Source organism: Lytechinus pictus, chromosome 3, assembly GCF_037042905.1.
Source record: "Lytechinus pictus isolate F3 Inbred chromosome 3, Lp3.0, whole genome shotgun sequence".
NCBI lineage: Eukaryota > Metazoa > Echinodermata > Echinoidea > Temnopleuroida > Toxopneustidae > Lytechinus > Lytechinus pictus.
This window is the reverse complement of record NC_087247.1, coordinates 27237287-27260314: the sequence shown is the minus strand read 5'-3', so window position 1 is coordinate 27260314 and position 23028 is coordinate 27237287. Positions and strand designations below refer to the sequence as shown.

Here is a 23028-nt window from a genome sequence, read left to right as displayed (position 1 = left end):
AATGAAAGTCTAAGAAACCTGTGGTCTTTCAGAAAGAATCCCACTCAGCTAGACACCTCAACAAAAGTCCAAGCAATCTTTGGTCGCTCCTTGTAGAAGGAACCCTACTCAACGTCTTTTCTCTTCTAAGCCTATGTCTTTCACTCATCAGTGACCAAAATATTGGCACTACTTGTAACCTCATAGTCAAGAGGTTAGCTAGACACCTCAAGGAAAGTCTGAACTTTGGTCCTCCTTTTAGAAGGAACCCTACTCAGCGTCTTTTCCCCGTCTCAATCTTCTATGTTTTTCACTCATCAAAGATTGACCCTAAAACCTCATACTCAAGAAGGTTGCTAGATTACCCAATGAAAGTCTAAGAAACCTGTGGTCTTTCAGAAAGAATCCCACTCAGTGTCTTAATCTCCTCTAAACCTCTCGTTTCTGAATGCATAAGTATTTATGGAAAATCAGGGATGTTGCTGTGAGATCTTCTTTGTTGGCTAAGAGATGTGTATAACATTATTAGCTACAATGGGGTGTTGTATATACAATATCAATATATTTTTGTTATCTATTCAAGGTTTTAGCATTATTCTTTTCGAAAATATTTAGGCCATCCACTTGTTTTCTTTTGCAAAATTGTACTTCATGATGGTACAATATATTTTATTTGGTAGACAATGGAAAAATTGATTCATAGAGGTACTAAAGTCAAGTGTTTTTTAATAACACATTCAATTCTTCTTGCTGGAGTTATTTTTTAGTTGAATTATTTTACCATCATTGATCATTTTTTAAGCAAAAGATAAAGGATATCAAAGTTGACAAGAAAGTCCTCATATGAAGCCTGGTGCACGCTATTCGATTCGTTGCGATCCAAATTTCAAAGAAATTGTAATTACATTTGAGATGAATATTCCGGCTGATAGCGATCAGAGTTCAGAATAGTGGTAAGGACTACTGAAATCGAAATTCAGTCTTGTTCGAGCCTCCCAGTAGGAATAAAAACAAAATCAATTCAGATCGCAATGACGTCATCATCGGCTGCAACTTGAAGCCGTATTGGACTCTACTCCGACCACAGCAGAATTATGATTTTATTATTCCTAACGTTATGCTGAACTTCAAATGAAATTAGTAAACTTCTTGGAACCTTCACGTTGAATGCAAAATGCGATTAATTAAGAAATTGTGTTGCATCGGATCGCATAGTGTGCGCTGGGCTTAAGACTAATATCCCAGAAAATGAATACTTGGCTTTCCATTCTTAAAGTAGTAAATTATCATGACAGGATCAAGCTTTGATTGAAAACATGGCTTATTTGTACATACTTGCCGTCTGCACAAACAAACTTGAAACGATTTGATATCGTGCCAGATAACTCGTCATTGTACAAGAGATGTTTTTCTTGAAACACCTTCATTTATCATCTTCGTGAGAGAGATATTAGTGAGTTCTGTAGGTGGGCTATAATGAATTTTTGTAAAGTATGGATAGTGAAAGTCTCTAATGGATATAATAAGTGATAATTAACATTGAAGTCAACTCTTTCCAAATTATTTCCTATCAGGGTAATAAATTCAACATCACTCAGATGGGTCATAAAACATGAATGTTTAATATGTTAATATACCAAATATTAGTTTCCCTTTCATCCACAATAATAGACTGGTATCGAACTATGCTAAATCTCTGATTATAAACATTGAAGTCACCTTCTACCAAATGAGTTATTGTATTCTACGGATGATTTATGATTATGAATTCATCATCCAACATTGGGTTTATGGAGATGAATGTTTTGTTGTGTTATATTGATGTATGGAAATATACTAAACATTAGTTTACATCTTATCCATAAGAATGCATAGACAGGTATCGAATTATGCTAATTCCCTGATTTTAAACGTTAAAGTCAGCCTCTTCTAACTGAGGTTTTTTTTAATGGATGATTTATTATTATAAAATTCAACCTCCCACAAAATGGTTTATAAACATTTAAAGTATTTTATTTGTTAATACAGTATTAGTTTCTATTTCATCCACAAGGCGCATGAACAGGATAAATCTTCGTTTTTAAAGAGTGATTTGTTGTGTCTGATACAGGATCTTATGGATGCGGCATTAGTGAACTTAGGCTTGTCGTAATGCATCTAAGCTATCCAGTATGGATCGATGTACGACGAGAGGAGGGTAATCTATAAATTGGGGAGAGTACCAGAGGTATATATCCATCCTAACTTGTTAAAGTTGGCAAGCGTGCTCTGCTGCTGTGTACTGCAATCGAAGGATCGGGTGTCAAGGGGGGTATGAATCACGGTGAGGCAGAAACCGAGCCACAGGAAGCCTCTCATTTCCTACGCGTTTCAACAAGGGCAGACTGTGATGTGCGTAGCAGCCTTGCAAAAAAGAAGGGGGCTCGACGCTCACTTAGCAAGGGGAAAAACAGCCTTAATCAAATCAATGGGGTAACTGTCAAAAGGGGAGTTATCTTTCGGGGGTATTATAACATAACTGTATACCTGGGAAGTAGCACCTTTGGAGATATCGTCAGATACCAGATGATGTCATTCTGGTGTCTTACATCGTCAGAACTTGGATTTTGTTTGTTGAGTGCCGCAGCAGTCGTTACCATTGGTGGAGTCTTGAGACATGGTTTATGGATGCTTCCTATACGTAGTGCATACGAGACGAAATGAGTCAGCGGTGTACTGCCGACAGCTGCCCCTTCTTGCAACAGTGAAATAAACCCGGTTTGTTACTCGTAAACTCCCCCTGCGCCCTGAAACAGACACACACAAGGCAAGAAATGTGTGACTAAAGCCAGGGAAGAAAAGTTGAAGATTTGGGGGAGGCCATGTTTATTTTTGCCGTCTCATGACGGCAATGCGACGAAACATCCCTCGCTCACATCAAACTTGGAATCTAATACTTTGGATTTAACTCTGAGAGGAAATCTTGTTGCTTTTACTTGGGGCAGAGATGAGCGGGAAAACTCTTCTTCAGTCGACGCACTTGCCGGTTCATGACCAGCTGACGAGAGAGGTGCGCACATTCAGCAACGCAGTGCGATGGCACAAATTGGTGAGTGGTCGACTCTTTTCCAGCGTACTATGTACGTGGAGCTAATAATGCCTGTCTTTAGCTTATCGACTACAGCATTATTTGGTTGATGCTGCCTTCCGCCATGTTGGATTCAGCCCAGATGAAATACACATCCTGGAGATGGCTATCTTGCAGTTTCCTATGTTTCTAAACTTCTTTAAAGTAGAACTTCCAGCTTGTAAAGGACTTTTTTCAATAGTCTACAGGGAAATTTAATCTTCATTCTCTCAAAAGACTGATCCTCAATATTACATTATACCCTCATGGTGCATATTTTCTTTTAATCAGCAGATTTGGCAATATCCCTCAACTTAAATTTTTCTGGAGTTTTATGCTATCGATAATTTGAATTTACATTTTGCAACTTGATAGCATATTTGCATTCGATGGCTGAGAAACTTCTTGATAATTAGGTATTATTGAAAAATTATCAGGAGGAAATTTGCGCAGAAACGACACTTTGTTCTACATCTCATTTGTGTCACACATATCGAATTGAATTGAATAACTTTATAGTCCATAAAGGAAAATTTTTTTTCACTGGTTTACACACATGTAGATACGATGTATATACACAGAACAAACACAAGATGAAAAACATGTCAACATGAGGAAATAATTCCAACTCAGGTATACATGGTTCAAGTCAAATTTACAATACACAAGAATTTGAAATACAAGTCAAAGTTAAGTCAGGTTTAAGAATAAATTCATATTCTAGAACAATCATATTATTTGTATATTATTTGTATGCTGTTTGTACCTGTTTCTACAGTGATTAATGAACCGTTGCACTTTACAAACCCAATTATTACTGACTAATGCAAACTTTTAATTCATTACCCATCACTTTCCACGAAACAGTAAATGATGCGTGGAGTTGCTATTGCTGTATTGTTTACAAAAGTAACCACTGTTACTAATTTTGAATTCATGTGAGTTTATCTCTGCATTTTTTGACATCTGAGAAAATTGGAAATAGTTTTTCTATATTACTTCCTGAAGTTCCTGACTTCCTATAGTGTATTATAAATTGATTATCAATGGACCAATTGTATGCCTTAAGAATACACCAGGGTGTATTCAGACTAGTCTGCAGGCACAGACCCTGATTGACACTTTGATTATCAAGTGGGTCTCCACGCAAAGACTAGCACATATATAAAGTCAGTTTGGAGTTCCATTCTGCGCATGATCAGAAGAAGGTAATTCGTACTAAAGTGACATGGTGATTTAATATTTAATGAGATAAGCACTAACTTTTATATCTTGATTATTCATAAATCCTTTTGAATTGTGTTTTTCATTAGATCCACAAAAAAACAACAACTATGTATTCACTAGCGACTGGTATTTCACAGTCTGCCAAATACATTGTCATGACAACATGCCAATGCATTCAAAGTAGAAATGCAACAAATACCATCATGGGGTGTTAATTGGTGTGCTATTCTAGTCACCTGAACTATGCAATTTCTGCATCCTGCTATGTAAGGCATGCTACCATAATATGTTGCTTTGAAATCTGCCTATTATAAAAAAGTAAATGAAAGGTCATTTGACCAAAATTGCCCATGAGGTAACTTCGAACTGGTCTATTCCTGAGCGAGAGGGCCTTCAGGAGACAAGGCATAAAGAGGCTGCACATTCAGACCCTTATTAAACTCAAGTGAAGTACCTACTATTTAGCGGACATTTCCTGTCAAGGATAATACGCATAATTTGCTTTCACACTGCCAAAATTACCTGGTATATTCTGATCGGGGTAGATCAGGGCAAATTTCCCGTTCAGAAAATACCGGGAACTGACAAATCTTAGGCGGTCTGAAAACACCTTCTGCGTACTGTGTGTACGCATTACATATCCAGGCAACAAGTATATATACTGGTGTTATGCCATGGGCGCTATGACACAAATTGTAGTAATTGATCATAGATTGATTTCAATAATTGATTGCATATAATCATCTATTTAATCAATTGCGAAAATGAATATATGATCATTCATTGAGTATTGTGAGGACTTTGTTACATGTATATACTTGCACATGTTTGTTTAATAGACACTTTTTCTTCATCCCCCCCCCCCCATAAAAGCACACAGCTATTGTCAATGATTGTTGGAGTCTCTGGTCAACCTTTCGATAGAGCCAAATATTATACATATTTTATTCAACATGGGGGAGGGGGGAGGGTCTTCTGTGAACCTAGTAATAAGGTATTACGAGAATGTTTTTAGCACCCTTTTTCAGCAACTCAGCTTGTTTATGTACTCTTTGAACACAATTTAATTGTGATAAATGAGTTTACTTAATATGTATTCTTGATAACTAATAAACGAGCTTTGTTTATATGAGCCATCACTCTGAAAATGGACTGACATATCTGGTCATTTATCGAAAAGACACAATTTTTATTATTGCCCTATATGCCTGACATAGCAGCAAGTTATATTATGTAAACTGGATTTTCGTTATATCATTGTTCATTCATTAGCATCAGGATCGGTCTCAAGTAAACTATTTTGAAAATCTGTCAATCTTAAAAAAAAAACCCAGGTCTATATCCAAACTGGCACCCTTATGTTTCATAGTGGAGTTTAGAGTTCTTAAAACTTTTTTTATCCAGTTTTTCAAAGTATTCACAACTATTAAAGTTCTGCCTGTGCGTTTAAGGTTTGTAATCTTGTGACTCGCATTAATGTGAACATAATGGTCATCCTGTAATTTCCGTAATGTCATAAAGTTGACTAAAGATGCATTGTTCCAATCAAAACCCAGACTCAAGTGGATGATTTAGATAATAATTTTAATCACTTTTCAGATCACGACTGCTTGTGGTTATTCTGAATACAATATAGATTTATGCTTTGTCAGTGAAAAAACTAATTAAAAAGAGGCCATTGCTCTTAATTCCTCTCTTGTTTGCATTCAAACTATCAGATATCCATTTAAAAAAAAAGTATTTTTGTTGTTGTGGGGGGGGGGATTTTTATTCAAGACTGGTCTGTGCGCCATGGGGGTTTTAGTATTGCCAGCCTCACACATGTATTATAGCTTTGGCTTTGAAGCGCCATGAGCACCAGCAGGTGGACCTGTGTGCTTTTTAATTAACCACTATTATTATCATTATTTTATTATTATTTTATATTATTATTTTTCTTATTCTTCTTCTTATTATTATTATTATTAGTAGTAGTAGTAGTAGTAGTAGTAGTAGTAATGTTATCATTTCTATTATTATTATTATTAGGGCTGTTATCGTTAAGAAAATTCTCTGTTGATATATTGCTAAGAATTTCTTACCGATATCGATAACTATCGACAAAAGAACATTTAATCCATACGCATTTTTTATGCATTATAGCGACGTCACATACATGTACTCTCAATGGTCAAAATTTGTATCTGCCTCTGTACCAAGAATGCTTTAAATTCTGTGTTCATCGGATGTAAATGATTACATAACATCTTTTAACAAACATATTTGGCATAAATACATCTTCACCTTTCACGTTATTAGCATTAAGCCACTTTCAAAAGCCGTTTCCGTGAATTCTGTGAAATCGCGGAAAATCACTGTGTCCCTACATAATAGTGGGTATTATCGACAACAAGAGAAAGCTCGAAGCTTGCTGTACTCGGCCTGGTTAGTACCCTTTAATTGAATCGCTAGAGACAGTGATTTTCCGTTTCCAAGAATCCAAGAATGGTCTTTTCCATTTCTGATAATCTGTAATTCCCATTTCAATTTGATCTAAAAATGGAAATTCTGTTTTGTCACTGAAAATGTACACAGCAAAAACCTGAATTCCGTTTTGCAAAGGTGAATTCTATGAATTTTTACATGAAAAGTATAAGAACCAAACGGAATTTCCATTTTATTTACCAGTAAAGCCAAAAATATTCCAGAAGCACTGCTTTTGATAATTAAAGTAAAAAAAAGGTTGTGCTCATATTTACAATTTTTTTTAAAGTATAAGTTGAAAGACTGCAAAAGTCTCATCAAATGGAAACAAACGTTTGACTTTGACAACACTATATGGAGGTTCTACTTCCAAATACTTTTTATTCAACTGCAGATGTAATGTAAACATGAGGTGGTTTCAGTTCAAAATAGTGAATAGTATTATTTATATGAAAGATGCTTTGTTACGATTTAATTTAGTTACAGATAACTTATGTACTTTTTGTTGTAATAATAAAGAAACTGTTATGCATATTTTTGTTCTTGTGCCCACACAAACGAAATATGGTCTCAACTCAAACTTTGGTTTTCTCTTAACAATTTGCATATCAAAATTTCAAACCAGTATAAACTATTCGGATTTTCCAGAAACAGTAATGGTGCTCTTAAATTGTATTCTAATCGTTAGAAAGAAAGTTTTGCAGATAAAATGCAAATACTGTCTTCCAGTTTTCGACCATATTTTGTCTGAAATAAAATCTTATTATGGTATGGAAAGGTATATATATATAAAACAGATCTGAAAGAGAAGAAATTTATAAAAAGGTGGTCATCTTTTATTTTATTATATTAAGTCCCTCAGATATCAATCTCTGTAAGATATAAATAATTCTTGTATGGATTTTTTCTTTCCTTTGCACTTTGAATTTTCATTTTCATACATATGTTACGACAATTTCATGGAATATTGTATTGTACATATTTAAATTTTGTGTCATATTATTCAATTATAATGTATTGTCAAAAAATATGTATTATAATGATTTCAATAAAGGAGCCCTGTGGAAGGGTTAAAAAGAAAGGAAAAATCACTGTCCCTAAATCGCCAGTGATTTGGTCATAGCTTGAGCTGATGCGCTCAGATGGAAGCAATTTATCCTTAGAGTATCTCACAGTGTCTCCTTGTTGCTGACATTATAAATGTTCACATTTAGATGTAACACCCATGATTACTGACCCAGACGGACCCAAAAGTGAAATTGATAAATCATACAAATCAAATACTAGAAAGCCTATTGTCAAAACCTGTTAATTTTGTATTTTTTTTAAAGTACAATACTCAGCTTTCATTTTGTGAATGTGCCTAAAATTTACATTATTGTATTGTGTAGCGTATATATGTCACATTTGTCAATTTCACTTTTAACTCTGCTCTGGGTCTTTAAGTTCCCTCAAATCAGCGAATTTGATGGACTTTTGTCAGGTACTCATTGGTTCAAATGCACCCTTTATATTGTGTCCACCTTTTCATACATTTATTAATTTTGTTTATTGCTTAAAAGTTCTAACATCTTTTCAAGATAGCTATATTTGGCTCATTGCACCAATTTTGTTTTTGTTTTGGACTATTTATGTTTTCTGTCATTAGGCGAGGAACTCGAGTCGTATTGGGTTTGGTGCAGAACTCCAGAGTAAAACTGCTCATGATGCAATCCTCAGACTCAATGATCAAGAACTACGTCTCATGGAAACACTAAAGGTAAATAGTCAGTGAATGAATGTCTTCCTCAAAGAAAAGGATCAATTTTGGTCATAATTGAATTTGGAGAAAAAGTTACTGTAATTATAAGTATTAATATTTCAAATTTTGATAATGAATTTGAGAAATTAGTGTGTACATGCCGTGATAATTTGGAAAGACCAAAACGATCAGATATGTACCTATGCATATCTAGTGGAGTGAATTGTGAAACACTATGTACCCATAAGGAAAATACACTATACCTAGTACTCTATGAATTGTAGAGGTGCTGTGGCTCCTTGGATAAGTCTCTAGACTTTGAACCACAAGGTTTGGGGTTCAATCTACCGTAGTACCCGCATCCTTTGACAAGATGTTTATCTATACACAACAAAAAAAGTAAGTCCCCCCTTGAACAAACATCAATAATTTCCGAACCAATGCGAGTTTTTGATATATTTTTACATGAGCGTGTAGGTAATTTTATAAGCTACCATCTGAGTAAATGTTATTGACGTATTTTACGTCATACTTCAGTGAGCACCGTCAGAAGGCAAAAATGTCACTTTTCAAAAGTCACAAGCCAAAAATCATGACTTTGATTCCATTTTATTGGAACTGATTCCACATTCTCATCTTCAAATATAGTCAGAAGGCTTGTAAAAGGTACTTTCTAAAAGACGATACAATTTTTTGGCTAAATTTCACGGTTGAATAAACACAAGTCCAAATTTGCTATAATTGGATTTTTTACACATTTTCATCAATAAAAATGATAGAATATGATGACAGTTTTTTTTGGGAAGAGTATCTTCAACAATATTCATCGTTTCACGGTTCAATGAACATTTATTGAAAACAAAAAATATGATTTTCAAATATCATAGGCAAGTATTGTTTCATTTTGGTAACTGAAACTGATCTTTTATCAACTTTTTCGTTATGTTCATGTCCAATTTACATGCTTCAATGATTCAAAGGCGTTTAATTAAACATTCACGCTTGAATGAACATGTGGAATGTGATTAGCTCTTTTTTACGTTATTGGAAAAAATGCAATTTGTAACTATGGATATCTGTCACAAACCTCCTTGTATGGCTCATTTGATTTGATTTTTATGAAAATCCCGATGTTTAATGCATCAGTGAGCACACAATATTAGAAAATTATGCAAATGAGAAGAAAGTTCAAGGCCTTGGCCCCACTCTGTGCCGTATCGAATTGTTATTTTAGTGTGCGCGCCTTTTGGATAGTGTTACTCTGAAGCGATGTGCGAAGTTTCATGAAATAACTGTTGGCAGAAGTAACGAAAACCGTCCATGAAACAAACCCCTTATTTCATATTTGTTAAAATTTTGACTTCCTCTCTCATAGACTTGTACATTATGGGTGCATATGTTTAAGAATAAGTGACCCCGTATCTAATATGGTTGAACTTTTTTCAAGGCTATCTTTAGCAATGTCATTTGGCAGTAATGTTTATCAACCTATGGGCAGAATTCTGTGCAAAAATGAAATCGATTTGTTTATTTACGGATGAGTGAGCCCGCATCAAAGTGGGAAAATGGGTATTTTCAATGTCACAGACTCATTTTAAAGGGTAATAAGGTGAATATTGGGGGCAAATTCGGTTTCAAATGTGACTTTAATTGCTGTTGTTTTTATCATCCATCATTTCTATCACCACACACTTTCCAAACTTTTAACAGTTTCATGGTTGAGCGAGCACATTCGAAAACTTAGGAATGAATACTCTTTATACTGCATAAATGTATTCTATTCCTAACAATATCTCATGATCAGTTTAATTTATGGACAAATCAGTGGTGGATCCAGAATTTAAAAATGGGGGAGGGGCCTATAATCAGGGGAGCCACCAACATTTTCAAATTTTAATATGACCTAACAAGTTGTAGAGGATACTACCAAAAACCCCTATGATGATACGTCACAATACAGGGGCCGCGGAACGGTTTTCAAAGTGTGGGGGAGGGGCTGAGCCAAAAGTGGGGGGTGGGGGCGCTGACCATGCAAAAAATCACAATCGTATGGTCATTTTTACATTTTTGTACATGCTTTTGGAAAAAAAGTGGGCCCCCCACCCTGCTTCCGCGGCCCCTGCGATATTGTGCTCACTCAACCATGAACATACGATATCAAAATTGTGTGTGGAGTGGCTAAATGATGGATAGTAAAACAGCATAACACCATAAAATGCACCTAAAAACAACTTTTGCCCAACTTTCTATTTGCACAATCTGAAAAACGACTCTTGTGACTTTCAAAAATGGTCATTTTTAATTCAATCTTTAATTACTCATGCATGACTCAACCGATCAATCTCATTTTCTCCAGGAGTTGCTTAATGAGTGTAGAAAACCACCTACGAAATATCATATCTCAAAATAACTCTGTTCAAAAGTTACAGCAATTTGATTTAGGAGGGACTTACTTTTTTTGTTGTGTATATATTTGTATTAGTACTACCCCACACACCTCGCTCAAATCGGACCCTAAACATGTAGTGTTGGGGCAAAAGTACATCCTTTATAAAGTATTGTAGTCTCTTAAACCCTCGCAAATTGGACAGTAAACACATAGTTTTCCTAGCAAAATATATACCCTTTTTGTCTCGCTTGCATAGCAGAGCAAGACTATAGGCGCCGCTTTTCCGACGGCAGCAGCATTGTCAACATTGAAATCTTAACCAAGGTTAAGTTTTTGAAATGTCATCATAACTTATAAAGCATATGGACCTAGTTCATGAAACTTGAACATAAGGGTAATCAAGTATTACTGAACATCTTGCCTCAGTTTCAGGTCACATGACCAAGGTCAAAGGTCATTTAGGGTCAATGAACTTATACCATGTTGGGATAATCAATATCGAAATCTTAACCAAGGTTAAGTTTTTGAAATCCTGATGTTAAGATTGTTTCAATAAAAGCAGAAAACTGTATAAAATGGTGATGAAGGCCTTCCAAAGTAATAATAATAATGATTTAAGATTTGTATAGCGCACATATCTGTCAAAACACAGAAATTGAACAAATTGACACAGCACACGATTAAAGTATTAAAGTATTAAAGAATAGGAAAGATGTAAATTTTCACAATTTTGAGACAGACCATCAATTATGTGTAATCGATTTCAAGACTTATGATTGGGCTTGAGTCTTAAAATCAACTTGCAATTGATTGCTAGTCTTTGCAATGATCCTTAAACCTTAAAGGGTTATGGTCGGTCTTTATTTCTTAAAAAAGTAAACATTTTCAGTGTATACATTATTTACTTGGCACACCCTACCCAAATTGGCATGCCTGCAACGCTGATAACCAGAAATACTAACAACAGGACGTAGCAATCGAGCTGTATTTTAAGCTATCATGCGTTTCCCTGGCAGTGGTTCAATTCTGTGTGATCTTTTGTCAAAAACATGTCGTTCAACCTTTTCCATCATTAGATTCCTTTACTCTGGAGTTTGGTTAGTTTAAAAGGGAAACTTCCCTCCAATGAGGTCACTCACACAGTGGTATTCTATAATAGGCTCGTGTGCTGTGAAATAATCTTGGTAATAAACTTAAGTCAACGTGCCATAAGTTGACTATTTACCCTAGTCAGAGAAAATTTTAGGACGAGAAAAATGTAATATACCTCTGTGAAATCGAATTCCTCTGAAGTCAACTAGGCTTTTGTGGTCCTATAAGATTTGACTTGGGCTAAGCTAACTGTAGACCTACCTGTATATGAATTGATATTGTGAATTTGTTTGAATTATGATAACTATTTTGGTCTTATAACAGAAAAATTATAATTTTTGGAAGCAATCTGGGATCCTTTTGTTCCTTAGCAATTTGTGCTCTGAATTTTTCACGGAGTATTGAAAGTTTAACAAAAGAGTATAAAAATTTGCAAATTATGAAGCATGAATGTTGGGTCACAGTCACATTAACAAAATGTTGATTGCAATGAACTGCCTTGAATTATTCCATACAAAGATATTCCACCTTTTAGAAACTGAACTCTAAATTGGTCAGTGATATTTTGTTCATTGTTTCAGCGCGTTGTGGCTCATCGGATGAGAGCGGACAAAGACTACGCAACGGCCCTGCAGACCATCGGTAACCTGGCAACCAAATTTGATACCGACGCCCAGTTATCACACAACAACAGTCCTTTACTCAAGGTAAATATATGCTGTCTTGCTTTGCAAATAAACAAGGGCCAAGGAACATTAAACTTGTTGTCGATAACAAATGCTCGATTCAATTGCAAATTTGCCACTGTCTAATTGAATTGCAGGATTGCAGCAGCCTATAACTTTATCAATTACAAATGCTTGATTCTACGGTAAGTTTGTCCCTAACTAATCGAATTACGATTTGTAGTGCACCTATGAGAGTATCTTGTGCCATCAATCACAAGGTTTGTGAGAGAGGGTCCAGTTCTTCGAGGCAAATATCCCCAGGGATCCAGCAGGGCACATTGAAGTACTGGGCACTGAAAGTGGGTCCATTTCTTCAGATTTTTCAGAAATGAAGAAAGGGTGTATACTGGTTGTACTTTAAAGGGCAAAGTGGAACGCAAATTTTTTGGTGGGGGAATATGAATAAGGCCACAGCTCTATGAACTAAGTTCAAAATCACACCTCGAAAAATAAATGGGAGCATTGATTGAAAAATGTTCAAAATCAGATGTTTCCATTGCTGTCCTCCTGCTGGAATCATGATTATGAATATAAGATCAAAATGTAAAACACAAAGCAAGGTCTAATAATAAATGCGTGCTATTGTCAGAGTGCTAAAGTAAGGTTTGTTGCTATGATGGTTCAAGCATTAATAAGCCCATTATTTTGAATGCATGAGTCCATCTAAATTTGCCACTCTCCACCCAGGTGTAGTAAATTTGTTTCTTTGAATGCTTGAGCGCCCGATCAGGGTAGTATTGACAAAGCTAGTATAATGTACAGCACATAAAAGAATGTATTCAGTGCTATAAAAATGTCGCAAATTAGTATCATCATCATTTATGAGAATTACTGATTGAAACTAAAAACCAACAACCTTGAACAATGCAGGCAGTCAATTAAAATCTTAATTATCAACAGAAAGTTTGATATTGACTTCCTCTTCATTATTCGTGTGTGGAGCTGGATGGGTCCTGACTATTGGATGAAGAACATATTAACAGCCGAAGTAACAATGAAACAAAACCAAACCATTCCCCAAAATAACTTCCCTCTTGATTCTGTGTTTTAAAAGTTATTGGCAATTATTACTGGAAGATCAGTCATATAACCTTTCCTTGCGATTCTTCAGGAAGACATTCATAGAAAACTGTAGGATAGACGTACCAATAATTTCTATGGTGTCTTTTTTTGAAAGAAGGTAAAAAAATATACAAAATAAGAAAAACCGCGAAAATGAAGCAAACATAAGCTTGTACAACAGTGAAAGTGAATTGAACAAAATACATCATTTAATTGTGAAGTTATACCAAAAGAATCAATTGGCATCATCTTGATAAAGTCAAAAGAGGACTGACCTTGGTAGGGCCCTGTAACATAGGGCTAATTTGTACGATTGATTGCATTGATTATTATGTATGATCGATTGTAAATATAAGTCCCACGATCGATTGATAAGCTATATGCTACAGGGTCAAGACAGATTTTAGGATTGATTTCATTACGTGCCATGGGCCAAACCTTATAAGGTTGACTGAGTACAGGACCCGTAAGACAAAGGTTAGTGATTAATCACTGAATGAGATGGCCTATTAAGATCATCGTTCCATGCGCAGTTTGCTCAGGAGACTGATTAGGAGCCAATCAGAATTGTTCTTTCAAATTAGTGATTAATCACCGTATTTCGTGTTACCGGATCCTGATCTTGGAATAGACTGTAAGACATGCAGCACCTTAGGAGACATCTCAGAACAGACCTAATTACAGAACATGGAATAGACCAGACAGAAGTCTTCAGGAAAGAATGGGATAGACCTTCAAACAGACTTTACAACAGACTCATTTGAATATGTATATGAAGGCAAACCTTGGAACTGAGGGAGGATCCTGAATGACCTACACTTATATAATTCAGATCACACCATTTGAATACCTTGCGTCAGACCAAAGCATACGTGCCAGGGATGGACTGTACCAAAATAGAAGAAGAAGAAGGAGGAATAAGTCTCATGACATTGTTTACAACAAATGTCATGATAGAAATACTTTAGAACTATCTTTTAGGATGAACCACAAAGACAATCCAAACACCCAGAGACCCAGTTGGTCCATAAAACTACAGTATGGACCTACATGTACTTTTGGAAAGTTTCATTGAGCAGTTCTTAGATAGATGCTTGGACAGACTAAGGGTCATTGGGCACTTATCGATTTGGTGAATGAGAACTTGGTGATGTTGATGGCAGGTGTATGTTAATGCGTGACCTCCCCATGTTGACCTGCTGGAGAATAAGCTCAACTCTCTTGGTCCTCAAACTTGATCCATCTCCAGAGGATTGCGACTTCGTAGACAACATGGCCTGACTGAATTTGGGTGGACGATGCAAATTGGGATGAATATTCTCAAGTTGGGGGGAGAACGAGGAGTTGACACATGCACTGTGTGTGAAAATTACATCATGGCAGGGTGAAACCAATGTCAGTGTGCAAATCAAAAAGTGCCTATTGCAAGTTGACAGCAGACCTTCGAACAGGCATTAGAACAGGCCAAATGAACGAGTCTGGAACAGAAAAAGATGGTTTTGCCATCACATATAGTTCTTAATTATTTGTTGGGTCACTTGTACTTTTGTAATCATGCCAAACATTTTCTATAAAAAATAACAAAATGCAAAAAAAAAATTAAAAACCAAAACATTGGAACATTAAACATCGGAAACCACAATGTAATATCTGCAGTATATGCTGCGAGGCTTTAGTTTTCTGTCATTTCATATCCTTCCTGTGAAACTTTTTTTTTTCATCATTGTAATAAAGCAGTATATACCATAAATCATTTGATAACTTTGGACAAATTAAATGGCAATCCCAGCTTCCTTTATTCTGGGATGCACTGTATAAGAGAAGGTCATCGTTTGCACCCAGGAATCATGGTTATATCTGTGGCCACGTACTGCATCATAGGTGCATATAACCTATTGCCTCCTGCAACTGGATGGTCCCCGTAAAAAGCCTGCAGGAATTAAAGAGTTTGGTAGCCAGTTGGTTAACTCTCATCAGGGAAGGGTATCCCATTTCTTGATGATCAGTATCGTGTTCGTAGCGGTAGACGACTGTCTCCTGCCTGGTTGCTTGATATCATTCAGTCAGTATTAGTCGATGCGTCTAATGGCATTATAACTTATTGAAATGGATACCTTAGCCACAATGATTTGATACGTCAGTTCATGATGGCCTCGGTCCGTCTTTATAGGGAACACCCTCAGTGTATTTAAAGGGCAAGTCTGCCCCAACAAAAAAATGGGATTTGAATAAGTCAAGGTTAATGCTGAAAATTTCATTGAAAATGTATGTAAGATAAGAAAGATTTGCTTGTTTTGTGAAAAATATGATATGTCATAACTTGGTTATGTTTCATCAGATTTCAATGAATTTATCTGAGTTATGGTAATTTTATTTTTCTCCTTTTATTCATATCAACTTATTGCTGGAGTGGACTTTGCCCTTTGAAAGCCATGATCACCTTGATTATAGTACTTAAATATAGTACTTAAATTGTCCTGAACCCTTTACATGTATGTACCAGATTGCAACATTTTGATCAATGTTTTTGCATGGCCACTAGTACAGTTTGATATAAACTTGTCTGCCACTCCTTAAGAGATGAAAATATGAAAGATTAAAATGTACTTTCAAACACACTGTTTTCAAACTTAAACAAATGGCTATCTTAAATACCAAAATTAACACCGTTTTTCCGAAATCACATTTGTATTAAGAACAACACTACAGATCAGAATACCTTTAAGGTATTAATGAATTTGATTTGCTGTCTCAGTAGCAGTTTCAACAAGTTTAATTAGTATATAGTGTGTGTGATATATGTGTAATTGATTTGTGGTCAGAGATATATTGCATTATAAGGCAATGAAGCATGCATAAATCTAGTCATTTGTAATAATTACAGCAATACAATGCAATTAATAGATATAATATGCACAGAGATTGTAGGTTCTCTGTTCATGCAATACATATGCTGTAGGTCTAATTTATGGATAGTTTTTCAAGCAGAAAACACTCAAATTTGTAAATATGATGAAATCATACTGCTATGATTAAGTTTCAATTCATTAAAAAAGAAAAATCCTAACGGATAATATTGAGTTGATTTATTTATGATTTCAGATATTTGTTTGCTGAACCAAGTCTACATCTAGACACCATTCTCACTACCGTCTTAAAACTAGTTTACTGGAAACTAGTTTAACGTGTAAGGAGAACGGTTAAAGCGGTCTTGGAAGCGATCTTCTAAACCGGTTCAGAAAACCACCTTGGGATGTATTTTTGAAATTTGCTTTGCCTCGTTAAACTGGTTTTAGCGTAAGTGAGGACACAATCATTCTTCGGGAAGCGATCTTTGCACTTTTCGAACGCGCTACTCCACACACTGTGTGTGGAATGCCTACGATGCGGTTTCAAATTTCGCACGAAACATGTCGCCCCACTGAGAGTGTTCCCATGGCAACAAGATTGCTTTACATGGAGTGGTTTTGAAAACCGTGACATTCGGGTGATCAAATGGGAACGCTAGCAAAGCGATCTTCCAAACTGGTTTCCTTAACCGGTTTCCAGTTAACCAGTTTTAGAAAGTATAATGAGAATGGTGTCCTAGATTCTACCTTTTAATGAATTAAGTATAAGTAGTTCACTCCTTCATACATTTAGTTATATCATGGACCTAGGTCCATGGTTATATCTATGACATGAATTCAACAAGATTGAATTAATCAAATCTCACTCCTTTCAAATTATTGAATGTCGTGAAATTCATGAACTATCTGCTTTACCTCTCTTCTTTGACAAAAAAGAAATAAAATGCCACGTAACCTTGGTTTATTATACCTTTCTTTTGTGTGTGATTTTTCAACACATAATCCGCAGCATCTTGCTTTCAAGCCTCGTCAAAGAATGTAATGAAAATAGTTCACGTTACTTCTAACCATTCTGTGAAGAATTTGATTATATTGACCCACCTTCTTATAATAAATCCATCCACTGGCATTTCCACAAGACTGTAAAACTAGTTCCTCAGTTGTCGTTCTAGCTGTTACAGACAAAACCGTGATAGCATTAAATGCAAGTGGTCGCCTCAAGGGCAAAGTGCTAATTAGGGGATTATAATTAAGATGACCCAACCTCAAGCCAAATCTAAAGACTTCACACAAGTATATAATTATTCTAATTATGCTTGAATGTCTTGACCTTTTAATATAAGTGCAATTCAAATACCAGAAGGTATTTCTGTCACAGAACTTCATAGAATTTTTGTTCTTCTCAGATTATAAGTAAATGACCAGTTCTAGTGTAAGTTTCTCTCATTTGACGTCTTCATGTATGTTAGGCCTATATTCACAGATAACCAGAATTTGAGATATATCGTCTCATATTTGCCACCGCCAAAGTCATTTGATGCTCTGCATTATTGTTCGGCATCCAATATGAAAAACTAGTTCCATCCATACAACATGGTGTGCAATATTAATGAATACGTGAATAAAGATTATGTAACATTCATGTACATGTTATTTTCAATATCATTTTTGGGGGGGATTTTTTCTGTATTTTATTTTTGATTTATTCATTTATTCATTTTTCATTCATTTACAGCAAAATAGTGAGTAGCGTTCTTGTAATTAGGATCTGCACCACATACTATTCTGTTCTGGATATATGGTAGAATTCCTTTTATACGTTCCCTTTTGTATTCATACTCCATGAGTTCGCTAATAGTATCCATCCAGAATCTGCTATTAAGTGTCTCCTCAATGAGACACTGTTCCTCATGTGAACACACTGTTGATGCCAGTAATAGGTAGATCCTTGTTTGGTAGGAGCCAAATATAGATGAAGGTTGCAAAGGATTGTGGTCCAGACAAGGTGGTCTCCATTGGAACTTGGATATAGCACAAATTGGTTAAAGGGGTACTCCAAGCTGGAAATAATATGAATTAATTGATAGTTACATTAAGTATATAAATTAAACTGATATTGCAGTACAGGCTCCTGCATTTTTATTCTATTTCTTCTATTGCTTTTTTTTTTAAAGAAATTATTGTGTCCATCTAATTATTATTTCAGGGACCACAAAGAAGATCATACTCTGTTAAGTTTATCAGAAGTTGGTCATTCCTATGATTTAATATTCCTTTTTTGTACAATATTCCTTTTTTGTACAATATTCTTCGATTAAATTATTGTTATATATGTTTCCTTTGTTTAAAATACATAAATTGTTCCATTTATACATGTATTTTGTATTTTAATCATGTCTGAAACCAAAGCAGTGAAAATTTATTCAAAATCTGATGAAAAATGTTGAAGTTACAATACATCATGGCTTAGTTCTGCATTTTGTTTTTATTGAAACAGTCCTGTATTTTTTTCACCAATGAAACAATTCTGCATTTTTTTCTTGTGGAAACAGTTCTATGTTATCTCATAATTATTTCCTATCGTGATGCAGGCATGGAATCACCTGATCGAGGAAACGGACAGAATATGTAAGTTGATACGGAGTAATGCAGAGGAGATTCAGAACATAATAGAGAAGCTTACAATGCTCATCAAAGACAAGCAAGAATCCAAACGTCAGTACATGCAGGAGCGAACCAGGATAGACTCAGAGTTTATGAAGGTATTACTCTTATAAAAGGAGAATGAGACGCTTGAAACCAGTTGAGTTACGAGTATAAAACAGATAATAAATGAGACAGGTCAATGAAAATTTGAGAAGAATTTGATAATTAGTAACTAAGTTATATGAGCATGTGAAAGTTGAGATAACTAATGCTGTGGACATTCTCCCATTCACAATGCGACCACGATGTGTGATGTCATACATGAACATCTTCCTGATTTCTTTTGAACTTATTTTACTTAAAATGTAACTTTTCTCAAGTCTGTTCAAATGCAAAGATGCTCTTTTTATGGGGGAACATGAAATTGAGGTTTCACCAAAAATGTAATGGACAAAAAGTTTGTGCTTTTATTAGAATTAGCCAAAGGAGGTGTTTGGGGGTATATTGTCAGTGTCTAAATGTCTAAACTCCTGGTCTAAAGGTTCATGTATGAAACACAAATCTTTCGCATTGTCAATTTGAGAATCTCCACACCATCAGAGTTCTTGATATTCAATGCTCATATAGCATTATTGTTGTTTGTCCAATAGATTTCAACTTCTGTTGATCTTATTCTTTGAGTTTCTTTGGACTTTAAGAATGATAGGTTTCTTTAACTGTAATATAAAACTTTTTATGTCTCCAAAATTTGAACCAGAAGGTCTGGGGTTCAAATCCCAACTCAACACTGACATCCCTTGGCAAGGTGTTAATGTTCATTTTCCATTTGCCACTCTCCACTCAGGTGTAAAATGGATACCCAATAGGAAGGAGTTCCTAGAATGCCCAAGCAGCTGATCAGGGTAGCATGCTGAAGATGGAGCAGGGAAAAGAATACAGGGGCTAGGGGCGATTTTGCCCCCAAAATGCTCTAAATAGCACTGGAAATAAGAATCTATGGAAAATCCCCATTCATTGCAATGTTAAAGCTTTTCCGATTTTGCAGATTTAGGCCATAATACTTGAAAAGTAGCCCCAGAAAATAATAATATGTGGTGGTTAGAAACATTGGATTGCGCTATCTATACAAATGTTAGATTTTATTACAATTATTTTTTTTAAACTCATTGTAATTTCTATTATCTGTAGGCAAGGAGAGAGGTGGATGAAAACTTAAGTACTTACAAGAAATCAGCTCGGGAAGCGAGGGAGAGTAAAAGCAAATATGAAGAACAGCTCCAGAAAGGTGAGACAGTGATACCTCTTTCCTGAATTCATAGATGCGGATTGGATGTGGCTTGTTTGATTTCATGAATGGTCGAGGATCAGAATAAGCCACATTATTTTAGACCTCCTTTTATGAGTAGTTGAGTTGCAGTGGATTGGCATCCAATCCTATTTTTCATCCAAGGATGGAATTCTCAAATAATGCGGCTTATTGTTCGGTTGGAGGTCTTGTTTCCGACTCGCAAGCACTGCGCAGACTTACCACAACTGTATGCTGCACTATTTCCTTGCTGCAAAGTGCACGCCTAAAATGATAGTTAAATTCTGAATTCATTAATGCTTCATGCGTAGCCACATTATTCTGATCTGCATCCAATCTAGAGTATTTGATGGTGACTTTATGGAAGAGGTGTCAGATGATGGGTTAGACACGGGGGGGGGGGGGGGGGGGGGGACAGGGAGGTACTTGAGAAAGGAAGTGAGGTTGTGGGTTTCCTCCTACTGTCCAACAGATGGATGTGGTGATGTTGATGAGAAGGAGGAGGATGAGAATGATGATGATGATGATTTTATAACATTAAACATTCACCGTCATTTGTCAATACATACATGTAATTGGTATCAATAAACAAAATACATATATCAATAATAATCAGAGAGCAGCTATGCCGTAATGCAGTTATAACTTTCTTTTCGATTTTGATCAAGTTTCATTAAAAGGCATCTGGGCCCTATTGCTCAAAGCTTAGCGATGGATCTCCCGTAGATTTGTGTGATTGATTTCATATAATCATCAGTGCAAGCAATAGTCCTATGATCAATTGTACGATTTATGGTACAGGGGCCCTGGTATTATTTACTACAATTTTGTCTTCTAATCTCAGGTAACAAAGTCAAAGACATTGACAGAGCCAAGGAAAAGTACAAGAAGTGTGTGATCAAACTGCACAAGGCACACAACGACTATGTCCTGTCGCTTCGGGCGGCAGGGTTACACCAAGAGCACTACCGCAACAACATCCTTCCAAGGCTACTCGAATGTTTGCAGCAGACGCAAGAGAGCCAGGTCGCTCAGATGTAAGTTATGCTTTTAAGTTTGTTTGATCAAATATGTGTAGTGTTGAGTTTATGGAAGGTTGTCACCAATTGGGTATCGGGATTCCAAGAAGATTGAGCCATTTGCATATAATTTAGTCCCAGTCTTTTTAGTGTTCAATGTCTCATGAAGTCAAATGTGTTTTATATAGTACCTACACAGACTATCATGGTACATTTCCATGCTTCTTTGCATCAAAGGACTGAGTTATTTTGGATGATTGGTTTGATGTGCATTGTATTCATAAATATAAGAGTTGAGTTGATCCGCAATGGTCTTCTCAAACTTGAAGGGAGTGTTTTAGATGAGAAAATGCAAGATATGACCATGGCAATTGTGACCTGTCCCCTCAAAACAAACAAGTCACCAGGGAAGATTCTCTGTAGTTGGTCACAATACAGTAATTTGGTACACGTCTCATGCTTAAGTGAACCCCAAACTGAAAACCTTATTTTCTCCTCATTATTTGAACCTCTTGCTGAATATCTTCTATATTCAACCAAGTATTTATGTGGATTATTATTGTTCAATTTTTGCAAGTTATATCATTTTATAGCTTTCGCTATCTAAAAATTCATGTTTGGCGACTAATTTTAGGTGTGGGGGTTTACAGGTCATGATTGCTAATAGAAGGTGTTTAATTATGTGTCATGACCCATGTGTTGGCTCAGTTGGTAGAGCGTCCGTCTCACAACCGGGATGTCGGGAGTTCAAACCCAGGCCGCGTCAGGCCAAGAGACATTAAAAGATGGGAGTTGCTGCTACCCTGTTTGGTGTTCAACAATTAAAGGGATAGGGCCTCGTCGATCTGGTGCTGCACAGCGGCTGCCGGGCCCACAATCATTTGGGAAAAAAAAAAATTTGGATTATATCTTTGCTGATGTCTATTTCGAGCAATAAAATGTGGATTTGATTAATCAATATTTTCCCCAACTCACAGCAAGCAAGTGATGGTAGAGCACTGTAACCTGATCAACTCCGCATCTGGGAAGTTTCTCTCCTACTACAACAGCATCATGCAGAATATGGTGGAGATAAGACCAGAGAAGGAATACAACAGCTTCGTGGAAAATTACAGGTAAGAAACGTAAATAGCTTAGGTCAAATGTCATTGATGAGGTCAAATTTCATTGAATCTGCGTTAGAGTAATGAATACCGGTCCCCGTCTTACAAGGAGTTGCGACTGATCCGATCAACCTCAACTATGGAAAGCCAGCAATGCCCACCTCTAAAATGCATGATTGTTCAAAATGTTTTCTAGATATGACTTGACAATTTGGTGTGTTCGCCTTTGTTTACAAAGGACATTTTGCAAATTTCCTGTAGAAAAAATTATGACACTGATGGATTTCCATAGAGTTACAATTGATTGAATCAATTGTA

General features: G+C 35.9%; 1 protein-coding gene across 1 annotated transcript in view; it reads left to right on the top strand.

Annotated features, from left to right (window-relative positions):
* The first annotated feature begins 2385 nt into the window (after positions 1-2385).
* Positions 2386-23028, top strand: part of LOC129257514 (tyrosine-protein kinase Fer-like) — a 39345-nt gene continuing 18702 nt past the window's right edge. Inside the window, exons 1-7 of the mRNA XM_054895852.2 lie at positions 2386-3067; positions 8424-8534; positions 12579-12704; positions 19228-19398; positions 20471-20567; positions 21433-21625; positions 22585-22722. Of these exons, the coding sequence (XP_054751827.1) occupies positions 2966-3067; positions 8424-8534; positions 12579-12704; positions 19228-19398; positions 20471-20567; positions 21433-21625; positions 22585-22722 (938 nt within the window). The 5' untranslated portion in view covers positions 2386-2965. The remainder of the gene's footprint in view (positions 3068-8423; positions 8535-12578; positions 12705-19227; positions 19399-20470; positions 20568-21432; positions 21626-22584; positions 22723-23028) is intronic.